At 43.5% G+C, this 21,361-nt stretch overlaps 1 protein-coding gene across 7 annotated transcripts in view; it reads left to right on the top strand.

Annotated features, from left to right (window-relative positions):
• The window catches only part of kif13a (kinesin family member 13A), a 327,451-nt gene that overhangs the window by 171,054 nt on the left and 135,036 nt on the right, over window positions 1-21,361 (top strand). For all 7 annotated transcript variants that reach the window (XM_078539266.1, XM_078539264.1, XM_078539265.1 and 4 more), the window contains exons 5-6: window positions 4,288-4,380; window positions 9,587-9,767. In XM_078539266.1, coding sequence (XP_078395392.1) covers window positions 4,288-4,380; window positions 9,587-9,767 — 274 coding nt within the window. The remainder of the gene's footprint in view (window positions 1-4,287; window positions 4,381-9,586; window positions 9,768-21,361) is intronic.

Raw genomic sequence — 21,361 nt, 5'->3', positions numbered from 1 at the left:
GGTTTTCCAGAACTTCGTGTTTATTTTAGATTCCCAGCATCAGCAGTATTTTGCTTTTATTTTGACTAGTCAGTATTCCCCCCTTGGGCCAACACCACTTTTAAATAAAGCCTTTGGCTCATGGCTGCACATAATTTGACTGCTCAGTTTGCCAACAGAACATCACTATGTTTCAAAAAATACATCATTGCTTTGGGGCTTCCTGAACACACCAATGCATTATATAAGTGCATGTTTTTCTGAATGACCACATTGTGCAATCTTGAAATGCAGTTTAGGGTGCAAGTTCTTGAACTGGTTCTTCAAGGTTCTTGATAATACAAAACATGCCCTGTTTTACTCTCGGTAGATTCTGTAACACTTGGAGCAGAAAACAACAGTATATGTACAACCTTTTGTGTGTTTGCGAAGTTGTTTCAAGATTACATTGAGTCTTTGTTTCTGTCAGCCAAAACGCCCTGAAAGGCAGGAAAAAAATCCACCATGTTGGTTGGCATTCGGAAAACCAGACCACCAACCTGTATAAGCCGGCTGAGTATAAACTTATTGCCAGAATAAAGTGGCAACCGATGTTGTTGGAGATGTGTGTTTGGATTGTAGCTCGTGTTGACTCCACTTCGAGAGGCGGTACAGGAAGCCACCTTTTTACGTGGGCCTCAGCCTTTCTAGAACCAGTCCTGCTGATTCCATTAGCATTGTGCCTCTTTCATAAATGGCAGTGCTGCAAAGCAAGTGCACCATCAGAAACCCATCAAGAACAAGTCTTTAAATAGCAGCATCACAAAACAGATTACAACAGAAATGGAATGCTTTCAATTTTCCAATGAACAGTTTGTCGTCTTCTTGCGTCTATTTTGAGTGACTGCCATCATCATCTTTGAATCGCAAGAAAACCCAGTAATGATTAGATTGAATTTGAATTGAGGGACGGAGGAAGGACATGTGCATATTGAAGTATTGTATCATTTCATTTTGCATTTAATGTGCTACAATGTGTTGAATGCTTGTCCATAGGAGGGAGAGGTTTCTCCTAGTGAAGCCAGTTATCTCTTGATCTACCCTTTTCCTAGTTAAATAATGTTGGATTTTAAGAGAAAAAAAGATCCCAAATGTTGGATTTCAACAAGTTGTTGAGGCCTTTCATTGGGCTTCTAAGCTACTATTTCTACTGGTAAACAATAGGACATCAGTATAAAAGTATTCCAAACAAAGTTACAACGGCTATAGGTAGTACATATCTTTTGGGTGAACAAATACGTTTCTGGTGTTGTTTTTTATTTCACAAGTCTCGTTAGGTGATGCGATATGACCTCTGTATACCCCAGGCTATGGGAGTCAATCCAATCTTGTTGGCTTTACTGAAGGGGAAAAAACATTTTGTGGTATAAACTGATGTTGAGTGAAGGTTTAGTGAATAAATAGTCTACTTCCCCACTGTCACTTAAAAGTATCACGTTAAGTACTTTAAATATTTTTATTGTGACTTGTCTGTACACGTCTTCTTGCTATGATGCCATCCAGTACTTAGTATTTAAGTTTCTGTGTATCAGATGACTTCTTCACTGTATGTGCGCATGAGACATCCTGGATAAGAGGGTTTCTGTGAATGAGGGCATTGTTTTCACCCTGGTGTGTTTTATGTTTGCGTCTTGTTTTGTTTGGAATTCACAGCATTCTGTGGCCTTTGAAAGCCAACCCTCAAATGGGGTCAGGGGGTTAAGTAAAGTGTCAGCTTTCTGGAGCATATGCTGGCCTTTAAATTTTCTGAGGTGTTACAGTTCATTGTAGTTCAGGCAATAAAACAGCCTATTTTGCACGTGCACTGATCAATAAGGCATGTTTTTATTCTAAGATGTCAGTAGGTTTGTCTCTATATTGTGGCATATGCTATGGCATTTAGAACAAAGCCCTTTAATGTAAAAATTTAGTACTGTGGGAATTGCCATTAAAACCAATAAATAAGATGCCTCTTTGAACGTGTAGCAAGTGATCACAATAGACGTTCGCAGCCTTCATGGAATTACCTTGTACTTAGAATGTGAAGCAGTGAAGGCAAAGTGAACAGAAGAGATAATGGCACACACCTGGCAGGGTGGACGTGTGTGTGTGTGGGGTAGTGAGAGCGGGTGTGTGTGTGTGTATATACACACATACTTTAGTCAGGGAGCATTATTTTCTCCAATATTTGACCATGGACTTGTTCTTGCTGGTTGTCAAGTCTCGGATATTCAGTGTGTGGTTTTAAAATGGGGAGAAAAAAATTACCACAGAAAGTAACTACTTCACTACAATTGCACTTGCACTTCTCCAGACATGAGATGAAGCTCTGTAGATTTTGAGTTGTTGTTGCTGTACTAAATAATATTAGACTTTTGAGTTGTTTACAGGCCTATTTAAAGCTGCAGTGTACTGTAACAATGCAGCTTCCTAAAATGAACTGAAGCTCAGTTTATCTTGCTTACATCTCACAAATTTAAGCCAAGTTGAGGCTGAATGAGAAATTGAGTTGTAGGAATGAGCTGCTGCTTTTTAGATATTTCTCTCCAGCAATTCCACTTCAAATTTTCTCCTGTCTTCTGAAGTCACTGATAGAGAAGCTACCATTAAGACTAAGGAGCGGTTGTTGAGAAATGTTACCGGACAGTGAATTTATTTGAGCTGATTCACCTTGAGAGAACCACAGTCAAGCTAGGTCTTATCTTCACACGCATGCCCACTTCCCAACATGGGTCAATGGACGGCGATCAGGAGCATAAAAACAACTGGCCAATTATTAATTTTAGCAGTGACCTATAATCAGAAGCACTGTGAATTTTATGCTCAAGGTAAAGAATGTCAATGCTGGGCAATCTAAACACATTTTGCACCCAACAGCAGCATCAAACACTCCCATTGTTTAGTACATCGTGGCCAGAAGCAAAATAAATCATTTCACTGGCCCTCAGCATTTACAATACACCTGCAGCATCAGTAAAATGCGGTTTCAATCTAGTTGTGGAAGTGCTTTTCTTTGGAGAAAGCAGTTTCACTCCAGGGACAGGTTAGGCCTGGCTGTGGGTTCATGTTGCAGCTTCTTGGTGAAACTGCTGTGTATCATGGCTACAGTGTACTGTAGGTAAGCCAGCATTTTTGTTACTATCTTGCTTATGCAACTTAATTCTAAAGAATGAGTTTTTCAACTTCCCACATCTATTATCCTTATGAACTTTAATAGTGATACTGAAACTTCAATACAAACCTATGTCAAGTTATTGACTTTTTTGTGTTCTGGGCATAAATCCATTTGGGACTGGATTAAGACTTCTTAAACTCATTCCACGTAGAACCTTTCAAAGCCAAAGCAAGGAAAGGAGACTTTTCACGTTTGAGTTGGGACTGGAATCAATCCGAAGAGACATTGCTGTAGAAAATAACTGAAGTTACGTTCTAAAGTTGTGTTTCTGAAATTTTAATTTCTGGTACAGGATTGCTTAAATAGCCAATTAGGTCTTTGTTTGTCCAGCTTTTCTGATTGCTTCTTAGGAAAAGGCACCATCTAAACCGTTGAGAACAGAATGCTGTTGATTAGATCATCAGAGGTGATCTTATTTAGTCTTTCGAGAAGTGATCTTATTGAAACATACAAGGTCTTGAGGGGACTTGATAGGGTGAATAGCCAGAGGATGTTTCCTCTTGTGGGGGAGACTAAAATTAGGGGATGTAGTTTAAAAATAAGAAGTCCCCCTTTTAAGGCCGAAAAGAGGAGAAACTGTGGAAATTGTGGAATTCTTTCCCCCAGGAAGTAGGAGAGGCTGGGTCTTTGAATTTGTCCGAGGCAGAGTTCGACAGCTTTTTGTTAGGCAACGGAGTTAGGGTTATGGTGGGCAGACAGGAAAGTGTATCTAAGACCTCAACCAGATCAGCCATAGTCTTATCGAGTGGTGGAGCAGGCTCAAAGGGCCAAATGGCCTACTCCTGCTCCCATGTTCCTCAGTCTTCGATAAGTTAACTGATCTCAAGCGATGCAGCCATAGAGGTCCTTCATTCAGCCACAGTGGCCCCTGCCGTGACGTGCGCATGTGGGTATCAGTTGAGAGTTGAATTGAGCTTGGTTATGATGTACTCTATGGCAAGAACAAACTGCCAATATGCATTGTATGGAATCACACTTCAAGAATGGTCACCTAGGCATGATACTGGAGAAATGACCCATGGAGTATAAGTTGAGTCAACACCTTCAGAAGAGGAGGGGTAAAGTTCCAGTGTATACTTAACTTAACCTGTGTTTTTTTTCCCCTTTCACTTTAGGTCAAGAGGTAGTTTTCAAGTGCCTTGGTGAAGGGATCCTCGAGAATGCATTTCAAGGATATAATGCTTGTATTTTTGCCTATGGGCAGACAGGTAAGATGTACAAAATCTGATATAATATTACAAGAGAGAAGTTGGTTTGAACCCAAGTTGCATTAATTTTAATTGCTGGGATTGACCATTATCAAGATGCTTATCATTTATTTAAAATGGCTGTCTGTCAATCATATAATTAAAAAGCTCAATGTTCACGGAAGCTCAGAGCATGCAGGAGGTTATTCAATCCACTTTGTCTTTGCCAACTCTATGCTAGAGCAATCCAGAGCTAATCCCACTGCCCCACTCTTTCCTCAGAACCATGAATCTTTGCCTGCTTAAAATATTTATCCAAGTTTCCCTTAAATGTAATTGACGTCGTCTTAGGCATTACCTGTGGCAAAGCATTTCCATGCTACACTAACCTGCTGCATGGACATTTCTCCTAACATCTCTCTTCACACTTAGTGACAATTTAAAATTGATTACACCTTGTAACTGATTCCTCAACCTGAGAAAATCTTACCCTGTTCAGTCTGCCAAACATTTTATCAAAATAAAATTCCACTAACTCTTTTCATGGGCCCCTCTGCTTCAGTGGAAATAGTTCTAGGATTCAGAATCCTCAAGTTTCAAATCCCTGACATCATCCTGGTGAATCTGTATTGTATGCTGCCTGTGGTTTTAATGTACTTGCATTATGGGAACGTAAAACTGTTGACAGAATTGTGTGTCTAAACCAATGCAGTGTACAAATTTATTATGACTTATTTGCTCTTACACATTTATGCCCCTAGTTTTGAAACTCAAAATATTTGTTAACCTTTATATTTATGTGCACTTAAACTTGGAGGAAATTATTTGAACACCTTGTTGTTTGTGTTTACCCAAACTCTTCAGCATCTTGCCATTGAGTGTGTACTCCCATTCTTTGTTTTCTCTCCCAGGATTTATTGCCTCACATTTATTTGCATTAAACTGCACCTGTCACCTAGTTGTATATTCTAGCTCTCCATGTCTTCCTGAAGTCTTTTTGCAAACCTCCTTGCTGTTTGTCAGACCACCCACTTTGTGTTTTCAGGAAATTAGATATTATTTTCTCCATATCCAAGTCCAAATTATTGCCTTATATTGAGAGCAAAGGTAGATCCAGAACCAACCTGAATAATGCATCACCCATTTAGTCTGGTTTAGCCAGATATAGTTATGTCCTTTTATGATTCTAAAAGTTATCAAAGTATATTTGTTTCCAAATGTTGAAGCTTTATCTAGTTATCTTTACAGACTGAAATAACTTGGATCCCCACCATTTTTAGAGTCTCACTGGCATTTAGAGCTGTTACTATTTTTCTTCTGGTTGAGCTAGGGCACTATGTTTGAATATTGCTTTTCAAGATCAGGAGTTAAGTTTAGCAGATGATGATGATATTAGCTTATCCTGCAGAAGGACCCTGTAGACCCTCCCGTATCAGAAGATCTAACTGTTATTTAAATGTTTCCAGGTATTTCACCTCCACTGCCTTAACTTGGGACTCCTTTCCATATATTGACCATTCTTTATATGAAAATGAACTTCCTGATATAAATGCCAAATTTCCTTATCTCTTAATCGGCTTCCATTACTTAGTTCGAAGTAATGTTCTGATTCTTCCTTTTACATAATAATTATTAACTTGTGTATACTGTATAAGACCCTGTTACAGCCATCTGTTAAGAATGAAAGGCCTAGCCCCAGTCTCTCCTCAGAGTTGTGTCCGAGGCCCAACCATCTTCAGCTGCTTCATCAATGACTTTCCTTCCATCATAAGGTCAGAAGTGGGGATGTTCGCTGATGTTCAGCACCATTGGCAGCGACTCAAACACTGAAGCAGTCCATGTCCAAATGCAGTAAGACCTGGACAACATCCAGGCTTGGGCTGACAAGTGGCAAATAACATTCGTGCCACATAAGTGCCAGGCAATGACCATCTCCAACAAGAGAGAATCTAACCATCGCCCCTTTACAATCAATTGCATTACCATCGCTGAAACCCTCACTATCAACATCCTGGGGATTGTCATTGAACAGAAACTGAACTGGACTGGCCATATAAACACTATGGCTACAAGAGCAAGTCAGTGGCTGGGAATCCTGCGGCAAGTAACTCGCCTCCTGATTCCCCAAAGCCTGTTCATAACCTATAAGGCGCAAGTCAGGAGTGTGATGAAATACTCTCCCCTTGCCTGGATGAGTGCAGCTCCAACAACACTCAAAAAGCTTGACACCATCCAGGACAAAGAAGCCCTCTTGATTGGCACCCCATCCACAAACATTCATTTCCTCCACCACCAATGCACAGTGGCAGCAGTGTATATCATCTACAAGATGCAGAAACTCACCAAGGCTCCTTAGACAGCACTTTCCAAACCCGCGACCACTACCACCTAGAAGGACAAGGGCAGCAGACGCATGGGAATACCACCACCTGGAAGTTCCCCTCAAAGTCACTCACTTGACTTGGAAATATGTCACCGTTCCTTCACTGTCGCTAGGTCAAAATCCTGGAACTCCCTCCCTAACAGCACTGTGGGTATACCTATACCACATGGACTGCAGCGGTTCAAGAAGGCAGCTCACCACCACCTTCTCAAGGGCAATTAGGGATGGGCAATAAATGCTGTCCAAGCCAGCGAAGCCCACACCCCTTGAATGAATAAAAAAGGCAACTGTCCTTTGCTGCTTGGGCTCCTCTTTGAACTGCCTCCAAGACTCATATCTCTGCCTAGTATCTTGTTAACCAGAACTTTGCTTAGTACTCGAGCTGTGGTCAGACCAAAGCACTGTACAATTGGAGCAGGACATTCAATGACTTATATTCTACTGTAACAATTATAGAATATCCTGTTTGCTTTGTTGATTGCAACTCTGCACTGGTTGAACATATGTGTCAAATCTAATCCCTAGATCTCTTCCAGTTACCTCTAAGCTATTGGCACTGTTCATAAAGTACATGAGTTACCCATTTTCTCATTTTGTGTGCAGTCCCAGGACTCATCCTTCTTCAATTTCACATTCTGTTTATCATGCATATTGTGTACGGCACGCTTTGTGTCTCCTTAATTGCCTGCTCATAACCAACTTCCTTTCCTTAGGAAATGGCAGATGAATTGAACAAGTATTTTGCATCAGCCTTCACTATAGAGGATACAAGTAACATCCCAGAAATAGCTGGTAATCAGGAATTGGAAGGGAGAGAGGAACTCAAGAAAATTACAATCATCAGGGAAGTGATACTTAGCAAATTGTTGGAACTGTGGATTGACAAATTCCTGGGTCCTGATGGATTTCAGCCTAGGGTCTTCAAAGAAGTGGCTAGTGAGAAAGTTGATGCATTGGTTTTAATTTTCCAAAATTCACTAGATTCTGGAAAGGTTCCATTTGATTGGAAAATAGCTAATCTAACTCCTTTATTCAAAAAGGGACGGAGACAGAAAGCAGGAAACAATGGGCCAGTTAGCTTAACATCTGTCATACGGAAAATGTTAGAAGTTATTATTAAAGATGTTATAACAGGGCACTTAGATAAATTCAAGATAATCAGGCAGAGTCAACATGGTTTTGTGATAGGGAAACTGTGTTTAACCAATTTATTGGAGTTCTTTAAAGAAGTAACATGAGTTGTGAATAAAGGGGAACCAGAACCAGTGGATGTACTGCACTTAGATTTTCAGAAGGCATTTGATAAGGTGCCACATCAAAGGTTATTGCAGAAAATAAAAGCTCATTGTGTAGGAGTTAACATATTGATTTGGATGGAACATTGGCTAGCTAACAGGCAACAGAGAAGAGGCATAAATGGGTCTTTTTCTGGTTGGCAGGATGTGACGAGTGGTGTGCCACAGGGAACAGTGCTGGAGCCTCAACTTTTTATAATTTATATAAATGACTTGGATATAGGGACTGATGGGATGGTTGCTTAATTTTCTGATGACACAAAAATAGGTAGGAAAGTAAGTTGTGAAGAGGGCATAAGGAGACTACAAAAGCATATAGGTTAGGTGAGTGGGCAAAGATCTGACAAATGGAGTATAATGTGGGAAAATGTGAGGTTGTCCATTTTGTAAGGACGAATAAAAAGACATATATTATCTAAATGGTGAGAGATTGCAGAGCCCTGAGATGCTGAGGGATCTGGGTATCTCAGTGAATGAGTTGCGAAAGGTTGGTGTGCAGGTGCAGCAAGTAATTAGCAAAGCTGAAAGAATGTTATTATTTATTGCAAGAGGAATTGAATACAAAAGTAGAGAGGTTATGCTTCAGTTATACAGGGCATGGTGAGGCCAAGTCTGGAGTAGTGTGTACAGCATTGGTCGTCTTATTTAAGGCAGGATAAAAATGCATTGGAAGCAGTTCAGAGAAGGTTTACTAGACTAATACCTAGAATGGGCAGGTTGTCTTATGAGAAAAGGCTGGACAGGCTAGGCTTGCATCCGCTGAAGTTTAGAAGAATAAGATTGAAACCTACAAGATCCTGAGGAGACTTGTTAGGGTGGATGTGGAGAGGATATTTCCTCCTGTTGGAGAATCTAGAACTAGGGGTCACTGTTTAAAATTAAGGCATCACCCACATAAGACAGAGATGAGAAAATTTTTTTTCTCTAAGGGTTGTGAGACTTTGGAATTCTCTTCCTCAAAATGTGTTTGAAGCAGAGTCTTTGAATATCTTTAAGGCAGAAATAGATAGATTCTTTATAAGAAAGGTGGGGGGTGAAAGGTTATTGGGGGTAAGCAGGAATGTGGAGTTGAGGTGAAAATTAGATCAGCCATGATCTTATTGAATGGCAGAGTAGGCTCGAGAGGCCAAGTGGCCTACTCCTGCTCCTAATTAGCTTGTTCATATATTCCTAGATTGGTAGCTTCTGCAAATATGACCAGCTTGCTTGAGTCACTTGGATACTATGCAAGGGAAGTGTGTCATGGGGCAAGGGGTGGGTTGGATGATTTGGAATAACTTAGTTGAGGTTCCAGCCAATACAATTTTCTCCTGGTTTGACACTATAAACCCCCTCTTAAATACTGTTTTTGGACCCAGCTTGGGAAGCAGTGGCGCACTTCTGCCTGAACTAGTTAACTTGTGAAATTGATTATATGAACAGATGCTTCCAAAAATGTGCTTTCACTTTCCCCATTCTTTTACTATGTTAAGCACTTTGAGACAGACAACCTGTAGTTGCGAAAGGTACTTTATAAACAAAGGTCTTTCTTTTCTTTCTGTACATTCAGGTTCAGGGAAGTCTTTTTCAATGATGGGCAGTGTTGATGTACCAGGCCTCATACCTCGTCTTTGTGGTGCACTGTTTGGAAGAGTCTGCAAAGAGGAAAGTGAATCTCACACATTTAAAGTAGAAGTGTCATATATGGAGATCTATAATGAAAAGGTCCGGGATCTTCTTGATCCAAAAGGGTGAGTGCTAACTGAAAGGTGGTCTTGCTTTATTTTAACCATTATCTTTCAAAAATTATGGGCTGGCTAATTATTTTAACTTTTTACATCACATGGAAGGTGGAACAATTATTTTTATTGCAGTAATAATGTTACTGAAATGTTAACTGTGATAAAGCACATTAAGCTGAAAGTAGTTACAGACACATTACTTCGATGCTTAAATAAATAAAGGCAAAATACTGCAGATGCTGGAAACCTGAAACAAAAACAAAAATTGCTGGAAAAACTCAGCAGGTCTGACAGCATCTGTGGAGAGAAAGACAGGGTTAACATTTCGAGTCCGTATGACTCTTCTTCAGAACTAAAGAGAAGTAAAAATGTGGTGAAATATATACTGTTCAAGGGGGGTGGGATAGGTGAAGCTGGATAGAAGGCCAGTGATAGGTGGAGACAAAGGAGAGATTGCAAAAGATGTCATAAACAAAAAGTCGAAGGGGTGTTGATGGTGGTGATACTGGCTAAAGGAGGCGCTAATGATGACATTGAGTAGAAAGCAGAATAAGCAAGTGACAGATGGCCCAGTGGAGTTGGGTGGGGACAGTGTGGGAGAAAAGATTGAAATGGGCTAAAAGGTGAGGATAAAACAATGAATGGAAATAAATTAGAAATAGGTGGGAAAGAAGTATATATATACTGAAAAATTAAAAAATAAATGTTTGAAAAAAGGGGATCAAAAAGGGGTGAGGATGGAGGAGAGAGTTCATGATCTGATGCTTCGATGCTTTCTCATTTTTCCATAGCTTTGGTTTGCTTTCTCATTTTTCACTAATTTTTACTGGAAGTTTTTCCCCTCTTTCCTTCCTATTGTTGAAGTAGTTAGCAGTTGATGGAATTTGAATTCAATTAATAAATCTGGAATGAAAAGTTAGGAATAGTGACCATGAAGCCATCGTTGATTGTCATAAAAATCATCTGGTTTACTAATGTCCTTTAGGAAAAGAAATCTGACATCCTTACCTGGTCTGGCCTACATGTGACTCCAGACCCACAGCAATGTGGTGGACTCTTAACTGCCCTCTAAAATGGCCTAGCAAGTCACTCAGTTGTACCAAACTGCTACAAAGGCAAAAGGAATGAAACCAGACAGACCATCTGTCGTCGACCTAGGCACCCGAGGGACAATGATGCACCCAGCCCTGATGACCCTACAGAGTCCGCCTTAGTAATATCTGGGGGCTTGTGCCAAAATTGGGAGAGCTGTCCTACAGTCCAAGCAAGCAACAGCCTAACATAGTCAAACTCACTAAATCATACCTTACAGACAATGCCTTAGACACCACCATCACCATCCCTGGGTATGTCCCGTTCCACCGGCAGGACAGACCCACCAGAGGTGATGACACAGTGGTATACAGTCAGGAGGGAATTGTCCTGGGAGTCCTCGACAATGATTCTGGACCTTGTGAAGTCTCGTGGCATCAGGTCAAATACGGACAAGGAAACGTCCTGCTTACCAACCACCCCACCCCGGCCTCTCAGCTGGTGAATCAGTACTCCTCCACGTAGAACACCACTTGGAGGAAGCACTGAGGGCGGCAGGGGACTTCAGTGTCCATCATCAAGAGTTGCTGTGTAATTCGGTAATACCACTATGAATGAGCTGGCCGAGTCCTGAAGGACTTAGCTGCTAGACTGGGACTGAAACAGGTGGTGAGGGAACCAATAAAGAGAAACTTACTTGACCTCGTCCTCACCACCCTATCTCTTGCAGATGCATCTGGCCATGACAGTATTGTTAGGAGTGATCACCACATCAGCAGCAAGCCAGGGGCTCAACCCTGATTAAATGAAGAGTGCAGGCGATCATGCCAGGAGCAGCTTCAGGCATACCTAAAAATGAAGTGTCCAACTGGTGAAGCTAAAAACACAAGACTACTTGCATGCTAAACAATAGAAGCAGAGACAAAAAACAGAGCTAAGCGATCCCACAACCAGTGGATCAGATTAAAACCCTGCAGTCCTGTCATATCCAGTTGTGAATGTTGGTGGGAAATTAAACAACTAACTGGAAAAGAAAGCTCCACAAATTATCCCCATTCTCAATGATGGGGGAGCCCAGCACGTCAGAGCAAAAGACAAGCCTGAAGCATTTGCAACCATCAGCCAGAAGTGGCAAGTGGATGATACACCTCAGCCTCTTCCTGAGGTCCCAAGCATCACAGATGCATTGGTGAGGCCACATTTGGAGTGCTGAGTACAGTTTTGGTCGTCTTAATTAAGAATGGCTATATATGTATTAGAAGCAGTTCAGAGAAGGTTCACTTAACTGTTATCTGGGAATGGGGGGGGGGGTTATCTTATGAGGAAAGTTTAGACAGGCTGCACCTGCATACATTGGAGTACAGAAGAAGGAGAGGTGATCGTATTAAAACATATAAGATCCTGAGGGTACTTGACAGGGTGGATGCTGGAACAATGTCTCCCCTTGTGGGAGAGACTAGAACTAGAGGACACAATATGAAACTAAGGGGCTTCCGATTTAAGATGGAGATGAGGAGAAATCTTTTCTCTGAGGGTCCTGAGTCTTTGGAACGCTGTTCCCCAGAGGCAGTGGAGACAGGGTCATGAATATTTTTAAGGCGGTGGTAGGATGATTCTGGACTAACAAAGGAGTTAAAGGTTACTGGGGGTAAGCAGAAATATGGAGTTGAGGCCACAATCAAATCAACCATGATCTTGAATAGTGGAGCAGGCCCGAGGGGCCGAATGTTCTACTCTTGCTCCTAATTCATATGTTCGTATGTATCAGAAAGGCTGCCTCTACTTAAAGTTGATAAGTCACCAGGACTGGATGGCATTCACCAGAGAATGGTGGTGGAAGTAAAGGTGGAAATTGTACAGGTGCTGGCCAGAATCTTCCAATCCTTCTTAGGCATGGGGTTAGTGTGAGTGGACTGGAGAATTGCAAATGTTACACTCTCATCCAAGGATAAACCCAGCAACTACAGGTCAGTCCGGTTAACCTGAGTGGTGGAAAACTGTTTAGAGATGATAACCTGGGAGAAAATTAACAGTCACTTGGATTAGTATGGTTTAATTAGGGAGAACAAGCAGGGATTTGTTAAAGGAAAATTGTTTAACTAACTAAATTTTGATGAGGTAACAGGGATAGTTGATGAGGGTAATGCTCATCAATATGAGTATATGGGCTTCTAAAAGGTGTTTGATAAAATGCCACTTTGCCTTGCTTGCAAAGTTGAAGCCCGTGGAATAAAAAGGGCAGTGGCTGAATGGATACGCAGTTGGCTGAGTGACAGGAAACAGTAGTGACGAATGGTTGTTTTCCAGGCTGGAGCAAGATATGCAGTGGGGTTCCACAGGGGTGGGGGATGATACCAAACTTGAAAGTATTGTGAACTGAGAGGAGGATAGTGATGGATTTCCAAGAGGACATAGGCTGATGCAATGTGGCAGTTGAAATTTAATGCAGAGAAGTGTGGTAGCAAGATCAAGGAGAGGCACTATAAACTGAAAGAGACAATTCTAAAGAGGGTGCAGGAGACCTGCGGTATATGTGTTCAAATCATAGGAGGTGGTAGGGCAGGTTGAGAATGTGCTTTTTTTAAAAGCATATGTGATCCTGGGCTTTATGAATAGAGGCATTGAGCACAAAAGGAAGGAAGTTGTGATGAGCCTTTATAAATGTTTTGTTTGGCCTCAGCTGGTGAATTGTGCCCAATTATGGGGCACCAGATTTTAGGAAGGATGTGAGGGCTTTAGAGAGGATGCAGAAAAGATTTACAGAAATGGTTCAAAGGTTGAGCGACCTCAATTACGTGGGTAGGCTGAAGAATCTGGGCAGCTTCTCAGATAAGTGAATGTTGAGAGGATGTTTGATAGAAATGTTCAAAATCATGAGACAAAGTACATATTGAGAAACTGTACCCATTAGCGGAAGGGTTGAGAACCAGAGGATACCAGTTTGAAATAATTGGCAAATGAACCAACAGCGACATGAGGGAAAACAATTTTATGCAGCAAGTAGCTAGGATCTGTAATGAACTACCTGTGTGTGTGGTTGAGGCACTTGCAATAGGCGTTTTCAAAATGGAATTGTATAATTGTCTGAAGAGAAAAAAATTGCAGGGCTGCGAGGTGAGGTCGGGGGTTTCAGATTAGCTGAGTTGCTCTTGTAGTGAGCCAGCATGGGCACAGTGGGCTGATGGCCTCCTTATGTGTTGTAGTCATTCTATGATTCTAAATCTCTGTGCAAATAATATAAAAAAAATTATTCTCTCATCCATAACCTCATTCTACCTGAAAAATATTTGCAGCAACTTTTTTCTGCACGGAACTGATTTATTCCCTGTGCTCTGTCTTACCAGAGTTGGCAATTCCTACCTGGATTTTCCTGCCAGTATTTCCCACTATTTCTCAGCTTGAAGCCTGTAGCAATTAGCAAACCTTACTCCTGGCAAAAATGTCTTAGGCTGGAATTTTCCAGCCCTGTTGGCATCGGGCTTCATGGTGGGTGGGCGGTAGGGGGGACAGTATGGCGAGAAGACCAAGAATCGGTTTCACGCCGGCGTGAAAGCACAGTGGGATCATCTGATGGTGTCTGCCATGGCGGAATGGAAATGCTGCTGGAGGCCGACGTGAACCCCATTTGCATCCTGGAAATGGGATTCAAAGTGAGGCCTGGCTGGAATCGTCCTCTCCCCCCATACCAGATTTACTGTTACACCAGCGGGAAGACACGCCGGCCCAGAGACATGTGTGACGTGCAGAAGTAGCGACTTGGATCGCAGATATCTAAGGAGAAGATGATGCTGGAGCCCTACAGCTACCGGACCCTGGAGGAACATGTACATTGCATGCTGGGTGGGTTCTTATGGACATGGCTCTGCTGCGAAGCAGCTCATGGAAGGTGCGAGGTCTCCATTGAAGTCTCGAGTCTGCTTTGGAACATCACGGTCTTGGCCATGGGCTGCTACGGACGCTTGACGAGGCTGGGGAGAGGAAGGTCCAGCCGTGAGTGGGAGAGCAAAGTGTACCGGGGGTGGTGGGAGAGAAAGGTGTACCGGGGAAGGTGGGGGTATGAAGGTGCCGGGGGAATGTGAGGTTGGTGGGGGGGTGCATACGAAGGTGTCAGTGGACAGTGAGGTTGGGTGGGGGAAGAGGGTGTAACAGGAGAGAATGCGGCAAGCGGTGGGGTAGATGTAAGCGGGGAAGGAAGGTGTAAGGGACGGAGTTTGGACAGGAGAAGGAGTTCAGAGTGGAGAGGGAGGGAGGTCAGAGCAAGGAAGTTGTCCAGGTGGAGGACGGAGTTCAGATGGGGGGGGAGGGAAGGTTTCCGTGGGAGGAGGGAGTAAGGGTGGAGGAGGGAGTAAGGGATGGGGGAAAGTCCAGGTGAAAGTGCAAGGGAGCGGTCTGTGGAGTCTCCTGGGGAGCGAACTGGGGTTGGGCATGGTAGGAGGGAATGGTGAGTATGAGAGGGGCAGAGTGAGCCGATAGGATGGGAGGGTAAGGGTGTGACGGTATCGGTAGAAGGCACAATGAGGGTGGTTGGTGGGAACTCAGAGGCAGACATGGGCCCTGGGGGTGGGAAAGGGGGGGTCAATGGGAGTGGGGGGATTCTCAGGAAGGTAGGGAATGCAAACGTTCACCTGGATATCCTGGAAAGACAAGGGTTCGGGTTGGTAAGTGACAGTGGAGAGGTGGAAGCTGATGCCGGGGGCTCCACAGTGGTGGGGGAAAGGACATGGGTGACTGGGGAGGGAAAAGGACGGTGGAACTGATTCAAAAGTTCACTATCCCCATCATCAAAATTGAAAGTGATCGGAGCATGTTGGACGGGCACAGGTGCTGCATGGGAGTGTGATCAGTGGGTGAGTGAAGATGCAGGTCAGCTCACGTGGACAACTGAAAGAAAAGCCCAGCAGGCAGCATTGGAAATGATAGATAAGTGTGATGGATGAAGCCTCTGTGTGTGTGGGAGAGTGCTTGCATGAGGCTGCGAAAGGTCCTGCCACACACACACTTCTCCCTCCAGAATCACTCGTGTTCTAGCTGCATGCAGCTGAGCTGCTAGTGGGGCAGGGGTTTGGGTGGGGTGGGTGCAATGGGAGGATTCGCAAAGCCTGTCAGTGAAGGTGAAAGACAACATTACACTTTATTCAGTGAAAGTGAATATATTTTCAGATTATCAAGTGACAAAATGTGTTCACCCATGCAACCACTTGTGATCAGAATTTCTGAACTTTTCTAGGCCTATCACTTTTTCTAGGTGTTTCCCTGACATCTGCTGCAGGGGTGGAGACAGCCTGTGCAATAGTTGGCCCCGTTGCCGCCGATGATTTTGGTGTGTTTTTTTCTGGAAAGCTGAAGCCTTGGGGGCCCTGGTTTGCTTTGGCTGTCCTCCTGTGGGCCAGCTGCTCCCTCTGTGGTCATAGAGGATGAGGTCGAGGGGGTCACAGGGTCACAAGGAATGGGGACTTCGCGGGAGAGGACAGATTCCTGAGTGGACAACCCAAGGGTGTCCAGCTGCTGCTGCACCTCCCTTTGTGGGCCCCGGCCTGACACCTTGAGAGGAAGGAGCGCCTGGAGGGACATTCGAGGTGCTCGGTTTCCCTCCCGCGTTGTCACTGCAGGAACTCACCCCATGGCTACTGCGACGGAGTGCAGGTCAACACACATCTCAGTGTTCTGCTGGACTAGGGTCTCCATGGCATACGCCATCATTCCCATGGAGACCTTCATACATGCACGTGTGGGCAGCACTTCATCAGAGAACAGGCGGATACACTCTTCCGATTTGTGTGCCACTCTGTTGAGGGCTTCCAACAGCTCTGCGTGATGCTCCCCCGCTTTTTGCTGACTCTCCAGGATGAATTGGAAGGCCGAATCCAGAGGTTCGTCATCTGACTCGGATCTCACAGATGCCTCTTCCCCAGCTGTCCTCTGAGTCCAGGAGAGCTCAGCTGAATCTGCCTCCTCCTGCTGTGGACACGTGTCAGTGCAGTGACCGCCAGATTGTGAACCTGAGCCTGCTCCAGATCTAGGTCCCACCGAGGTGTGTGCCTCTGCGCTGGAGGAGGGTGTGGGTGAGTGCTGTGAAAGTCTTCCAGGCTGCTTATTTCCAGCTCTTCAATGGAGGAGGTGTCCTCTTGGCTGAAGGTGAGGATGTGGATGGAGCTGAGGGACTGGCTGGCTGAGGGTGTCGGTCCCTTGGCAGAGCCCCCTGTGAACCAAAGTAGAGATAATTAGTGCTTGGCAACAGAGTCAAAAGAGCAAGGGTTATGTTGAGAGAGGGACGATGTGGTGTAGGATCCTCATGTGGGTGTTCGCCACCGACCTCACCGTAGCCACAGGCATGGTCCATGTCCTCACCAGTCAGCACGATGCTCCTCAAAGTGAGTGAGAGGGCTAATGTGGGCCACTCCACCCTGTTCTGGGACCTCTCCCTGCTAATGTGAGCCAGCTTTACCTGCATGAAAACAGATGGAGAGAGTGTGAGCAGAACACATGGCACTGCGTGGAATGTTTGTGTGCTGAGCAGAGCCATTGACAGAATGAGGACGTGAGCTCCAGAGGATATGATCCTGATGGAGATGTGAGGGTGTGTGTGAGAGTTAGTGGTGTTGTCCCGTGAGGTGCGAGATTGCTGTGGATGTGTGGTGGGTTTGTGAGTATGAGAGTTGAGAGTGCTGAAGTGGTTGACTTACCCTGGTAAATTACTTACCCTGATGAGATCATTCATCTTCTTTCTGCACTGGATGTCTGACCTCCTCTATGCTTCGGTGGTGCTGACCTCTGCTGCCACCACCTCCCAGGCCAGATTGGTGACTCTGGTGGACCTCCTACGGCCAGAGGACATCGCAACAGCCTCCCACTGCATCCAGCAGGCGAACCAGAGAGGTGTCACTAAATGTGGGGGCTGCCGTCTACTTTGCTTTCGGGGCCATCTGTCACGTGAACTAGTCCTGGTCTGTAGACATGAAGTAGGCTCTGGTGCTCTGGTGTGCTTTAAATGTGGTGCTTGGAGCAAGGAAGCGCTGATGTCACGGTGTGGCGGGCAAGTCCAACCCCACCTTCCAGTGATCCAGAGTATTTCCTGTGAATGCATTATTAATGAGGTGGGACGTGCCGGGAATGGGACTATATGGCGCAAAAAACTGCCATTGCAACCGGCGGGTAAAATGTCTTTTTTGCAAGCCTGTTCCTGAACTTAGCGCAGATCTGGGACAATTCTACCCTTAGTCTCTGCAGAAGTGTCAGCTTGGTAGCTCTCCTACTTCAGAGCCACATTGTATATTGAGCACATAATGAAGGCTGGCACATCAGTGCAGTGAGCAAGTCTAGTGGGTGCGATGATATACAGAGGCCACTTCTTCCCTCAGCCAATATTTCTTGTGGGACCTTGTGTATAAAAATGGCTGCTGTATTTGCTTACTTAACTACCGGGGATACATTTCAAAAATTAATTCATTGGCTGTGAAGCACCATGGATTGAACTTTTATTAACTACATAATTTCCAGTTGTGATCTTAAGATGAGAATTTAGCTGGTCTGCAGCTTAGCATCCTCCACTACCCTACCTGCAAGACCATTACAACTTTTTTAAATTACTTTTTGCGCAAAGGGGGATTTCCTGAAGCCTTCCCTAAACATACTGTCCACCAATTTTAATATATGCCAACTTGTTCTCGAATCCCAAAACACCTTAAGGCAATTTTTAAAAAATTCATCCATTCATGGGGCTTTGACGTTGCTGACAAGGCCTGAATTTATTGGCCACCCCTAATTGACCTTGACAAGGTGGTGGTGGAGGCATTTTGGTGGACTACTGCAGTCTGTGTGGTAGAAGTGCTCCAACAGTGCTGTTAGTCTGAGAATTCCATGATTGTGACCCAGTGACAGTGATGAAGGAATAACTATATATTTCCAATATCAGGATGGTGTGTGACTTGGAGGTGCTGATGTTCCCATGCACCTGCAGCCCTTTTCCTTCAAGGTGGTAGAGGTCATGGGTTCAGGAGGTGCTGTTGAAGATGCCTTGGAGAGTTGTGCAGTGCTTCTTGTAGAAGGTAAACACTGTAGCCACTGTGTTGGAAGGTGTGACTGTTTAACATGGTGAATGGGTGCCAATCAAGCTGGCTGCTTTGTTCTGGATGATGTCAAGCTTCTTGAGTGCTGTTGGAGCTGCACACATTCAGGCAAGTGGGGAGTATTCCATCACACTCTTGACTTGTGCCTTTGTGGGTGGTAGAAAGGCTTTTGGGAGGTGAGTTACTCGCCAGAGAATACCAACCTCTGACCTGCTCTTGTAGCCACAGTATTTATGTGGCTAGTCCAGTTCAGTTTCTGGTCAGTGGTGACTCCAGGTTGTTGATGGTCAGGAATTTGGTGCTAGCGGTAACATTGAATGCCATGGGGAGGTGGTTAGGTACTTGTTAGATATTCGTTGCCTGGAACTTGTGTAGCACCGATGATACTTGTCACTTATCAGCTTAAACCTGAATGTTGTTCAGGCTTTGCTGCATGTAGACACGGACTGCTTCATTATCTGAGGAATTGTGAATGGAAATAAACACTCTCATTAGTGGACATTATCCTCATCTTACCTTATAATGGGTGGAAGGTGACTGCTGAAGCAGCTGAAGGTGGTTGAGCCCAAGACACTGTCCTGAGGAGCTACTGCATTAATGTACCGAGACCTTCAGCAGCCCCAACCATCATCCTTTGGGTTTGGTACAACTCTAGCCAATGGAGAACATCCTCACTGATTGCCATTGGCTTCAACATTACTCTGACTCCATGACACTTGTTCCAATGCTGCCTTGATGTCAAGGGAAATCACTTTTGCTCCTTTGCCTATGCTTGGACTAAGGCAATAATGAGATGTGAAGACAAGTGCTCCTGGTGGAACCCCAGCTGAGCATTAATGAGCAAGTTCTTGGTGAGTAAGTTCTGCTTGATAGCACTGTTAACGACACTTTCCGTCACTTGGCTGATGACTAAGAGTTGGCAGATAGGATGTAATTGGCCGGACTGGGTTTGTCCTGCTTTTTGTGGAAAGGATATACCTGGTCAGTATTCCATTTTGGCACGTAGGAAGCTAGTGTTGTAACTGTATTGGAACAGCTTGGCTGGAGGCACGGATAGTTCTGGAGGTGTCCTCAGTGTGAAGTCAGGAATTTATCTCTACAAGGCCTGCGCAGCGGTCTCTCCTATCATGGACAGATGCATCTGTGATTGGTGAAAGTGTTCCAAATTAAATTTATCTATGCCAGATAACATCTTGTGTCTTTTTATAAACTCTCCTCTCAGTCATCCCTTTATAAAGCTAATGACCCACAAACTATACTTGCACCTATTGTCCTTTGACACTATATTGAACCTCATTGCCTCTGCTTGCACACAAGAGTAATTATCATATATCTCATCAAATGTCACTGAGGATTTTAAAAGGGGAAATGAGACAGAATATCTAAAATTGTCATTTGAATATCCAACACATTATCATTGATGGAGTTTTGCACATGGCCAGAAATAATTGTTCTTTATGGACAAAATATTTTATCTTACAATTCTTTGAAAGTGGTATTTAAAGTTCCCTCATATATTAAATAAGGGCATGAGATTTCAAAGGAAATTCTATTTCATAATCTATTATTTCATATTCTGTAATTGCAATGGAAAATTCAAGAATGAGAACAATTTACTCATTCTCTTTTTAATTTATGGAGTGTAATTCCTTGTCATTTAACTTCTGAACAGCTTTTGAAACTAGTACTTTTTAACGTGGATGCTTTAACTTGTAAGTTTAGGGTATATATTTATGCATTTTTTGAAGAATTCCTTTCAAATACTTGGGTAATGGAAAAAAAATGGAAAGGAAATTACTTTGTCATAAGCTACTTAGTTTTTTTCATTTTCATATTTGTGATTGAATCAACAGGAAATATATTAGAATTCAAAGTACTGTAATCAGTTTAATGGGCTTATGAAGCTGGAGGTAAATGAAACCTGTAATTTAGATCATGCCCATCTTTAATCAAAATGTAATATTGCATCAAGGTCTGATCAAAAATAATCGAACAGAAAGGTAAAATACCTCAATATTGTATGTTGAGTAAATTTTCTAATTCAACATTGTCAAGCTTTTTGTCATTTCCACATAGTTTTAATGCAACTCTGTGTCGCTAAAGATGGTATCCTGGATATGTGAAAATCCATTGTACTTTTTCATATCTGCATATGTTGGCAATTCATAACAAATTTATATCAGATTAAACTGGAAAACCTTTGCAAAGTTACAGAACTGTTGCACCCCCCCCACCTCCACCCTTCCCATCCTAGCCCATCCCATTCTGCTTATCCTGCTGGTCAGTTTTGGAGGTTCAGGAATAGCCCGGTGTTATATTTTGCCAGGAGATGAAGGATCCACCAATTTGAAGGCTTAGAATTTGTTTCCTTTCCCTCTGTGTGCCCAAGTGCTCTAAGTAGTCTGAAGAGTTTGTTGTTTTTTGTGTTGGGTGATCTCGTTCCACCATTGCCTTCCGTGAAATTCTGTTCTCAATTTGTTTAAACTGAAATCCAGATGTATTCAG

The sequence above is a fragment of the Cetorhinus maximus genome, chromosome 3, assembly GCF_964194155.1.
Source record: "Cetorhinus maximus chromosome 3, sCetMax3.hap1.1, whole genome shotgun sequence".
Lineage (NCBI taxonomy): Eukaryota > Metazoa > Chordata > Chondrichthyes > Lamniformes > Cetorhinidae > Cetorhinus > Cetorhinus maximus.
Note: the sequence above shows the minus strand (reverse complement) of the source record. Positions and strands in the feature narration are given on the sequence as shown.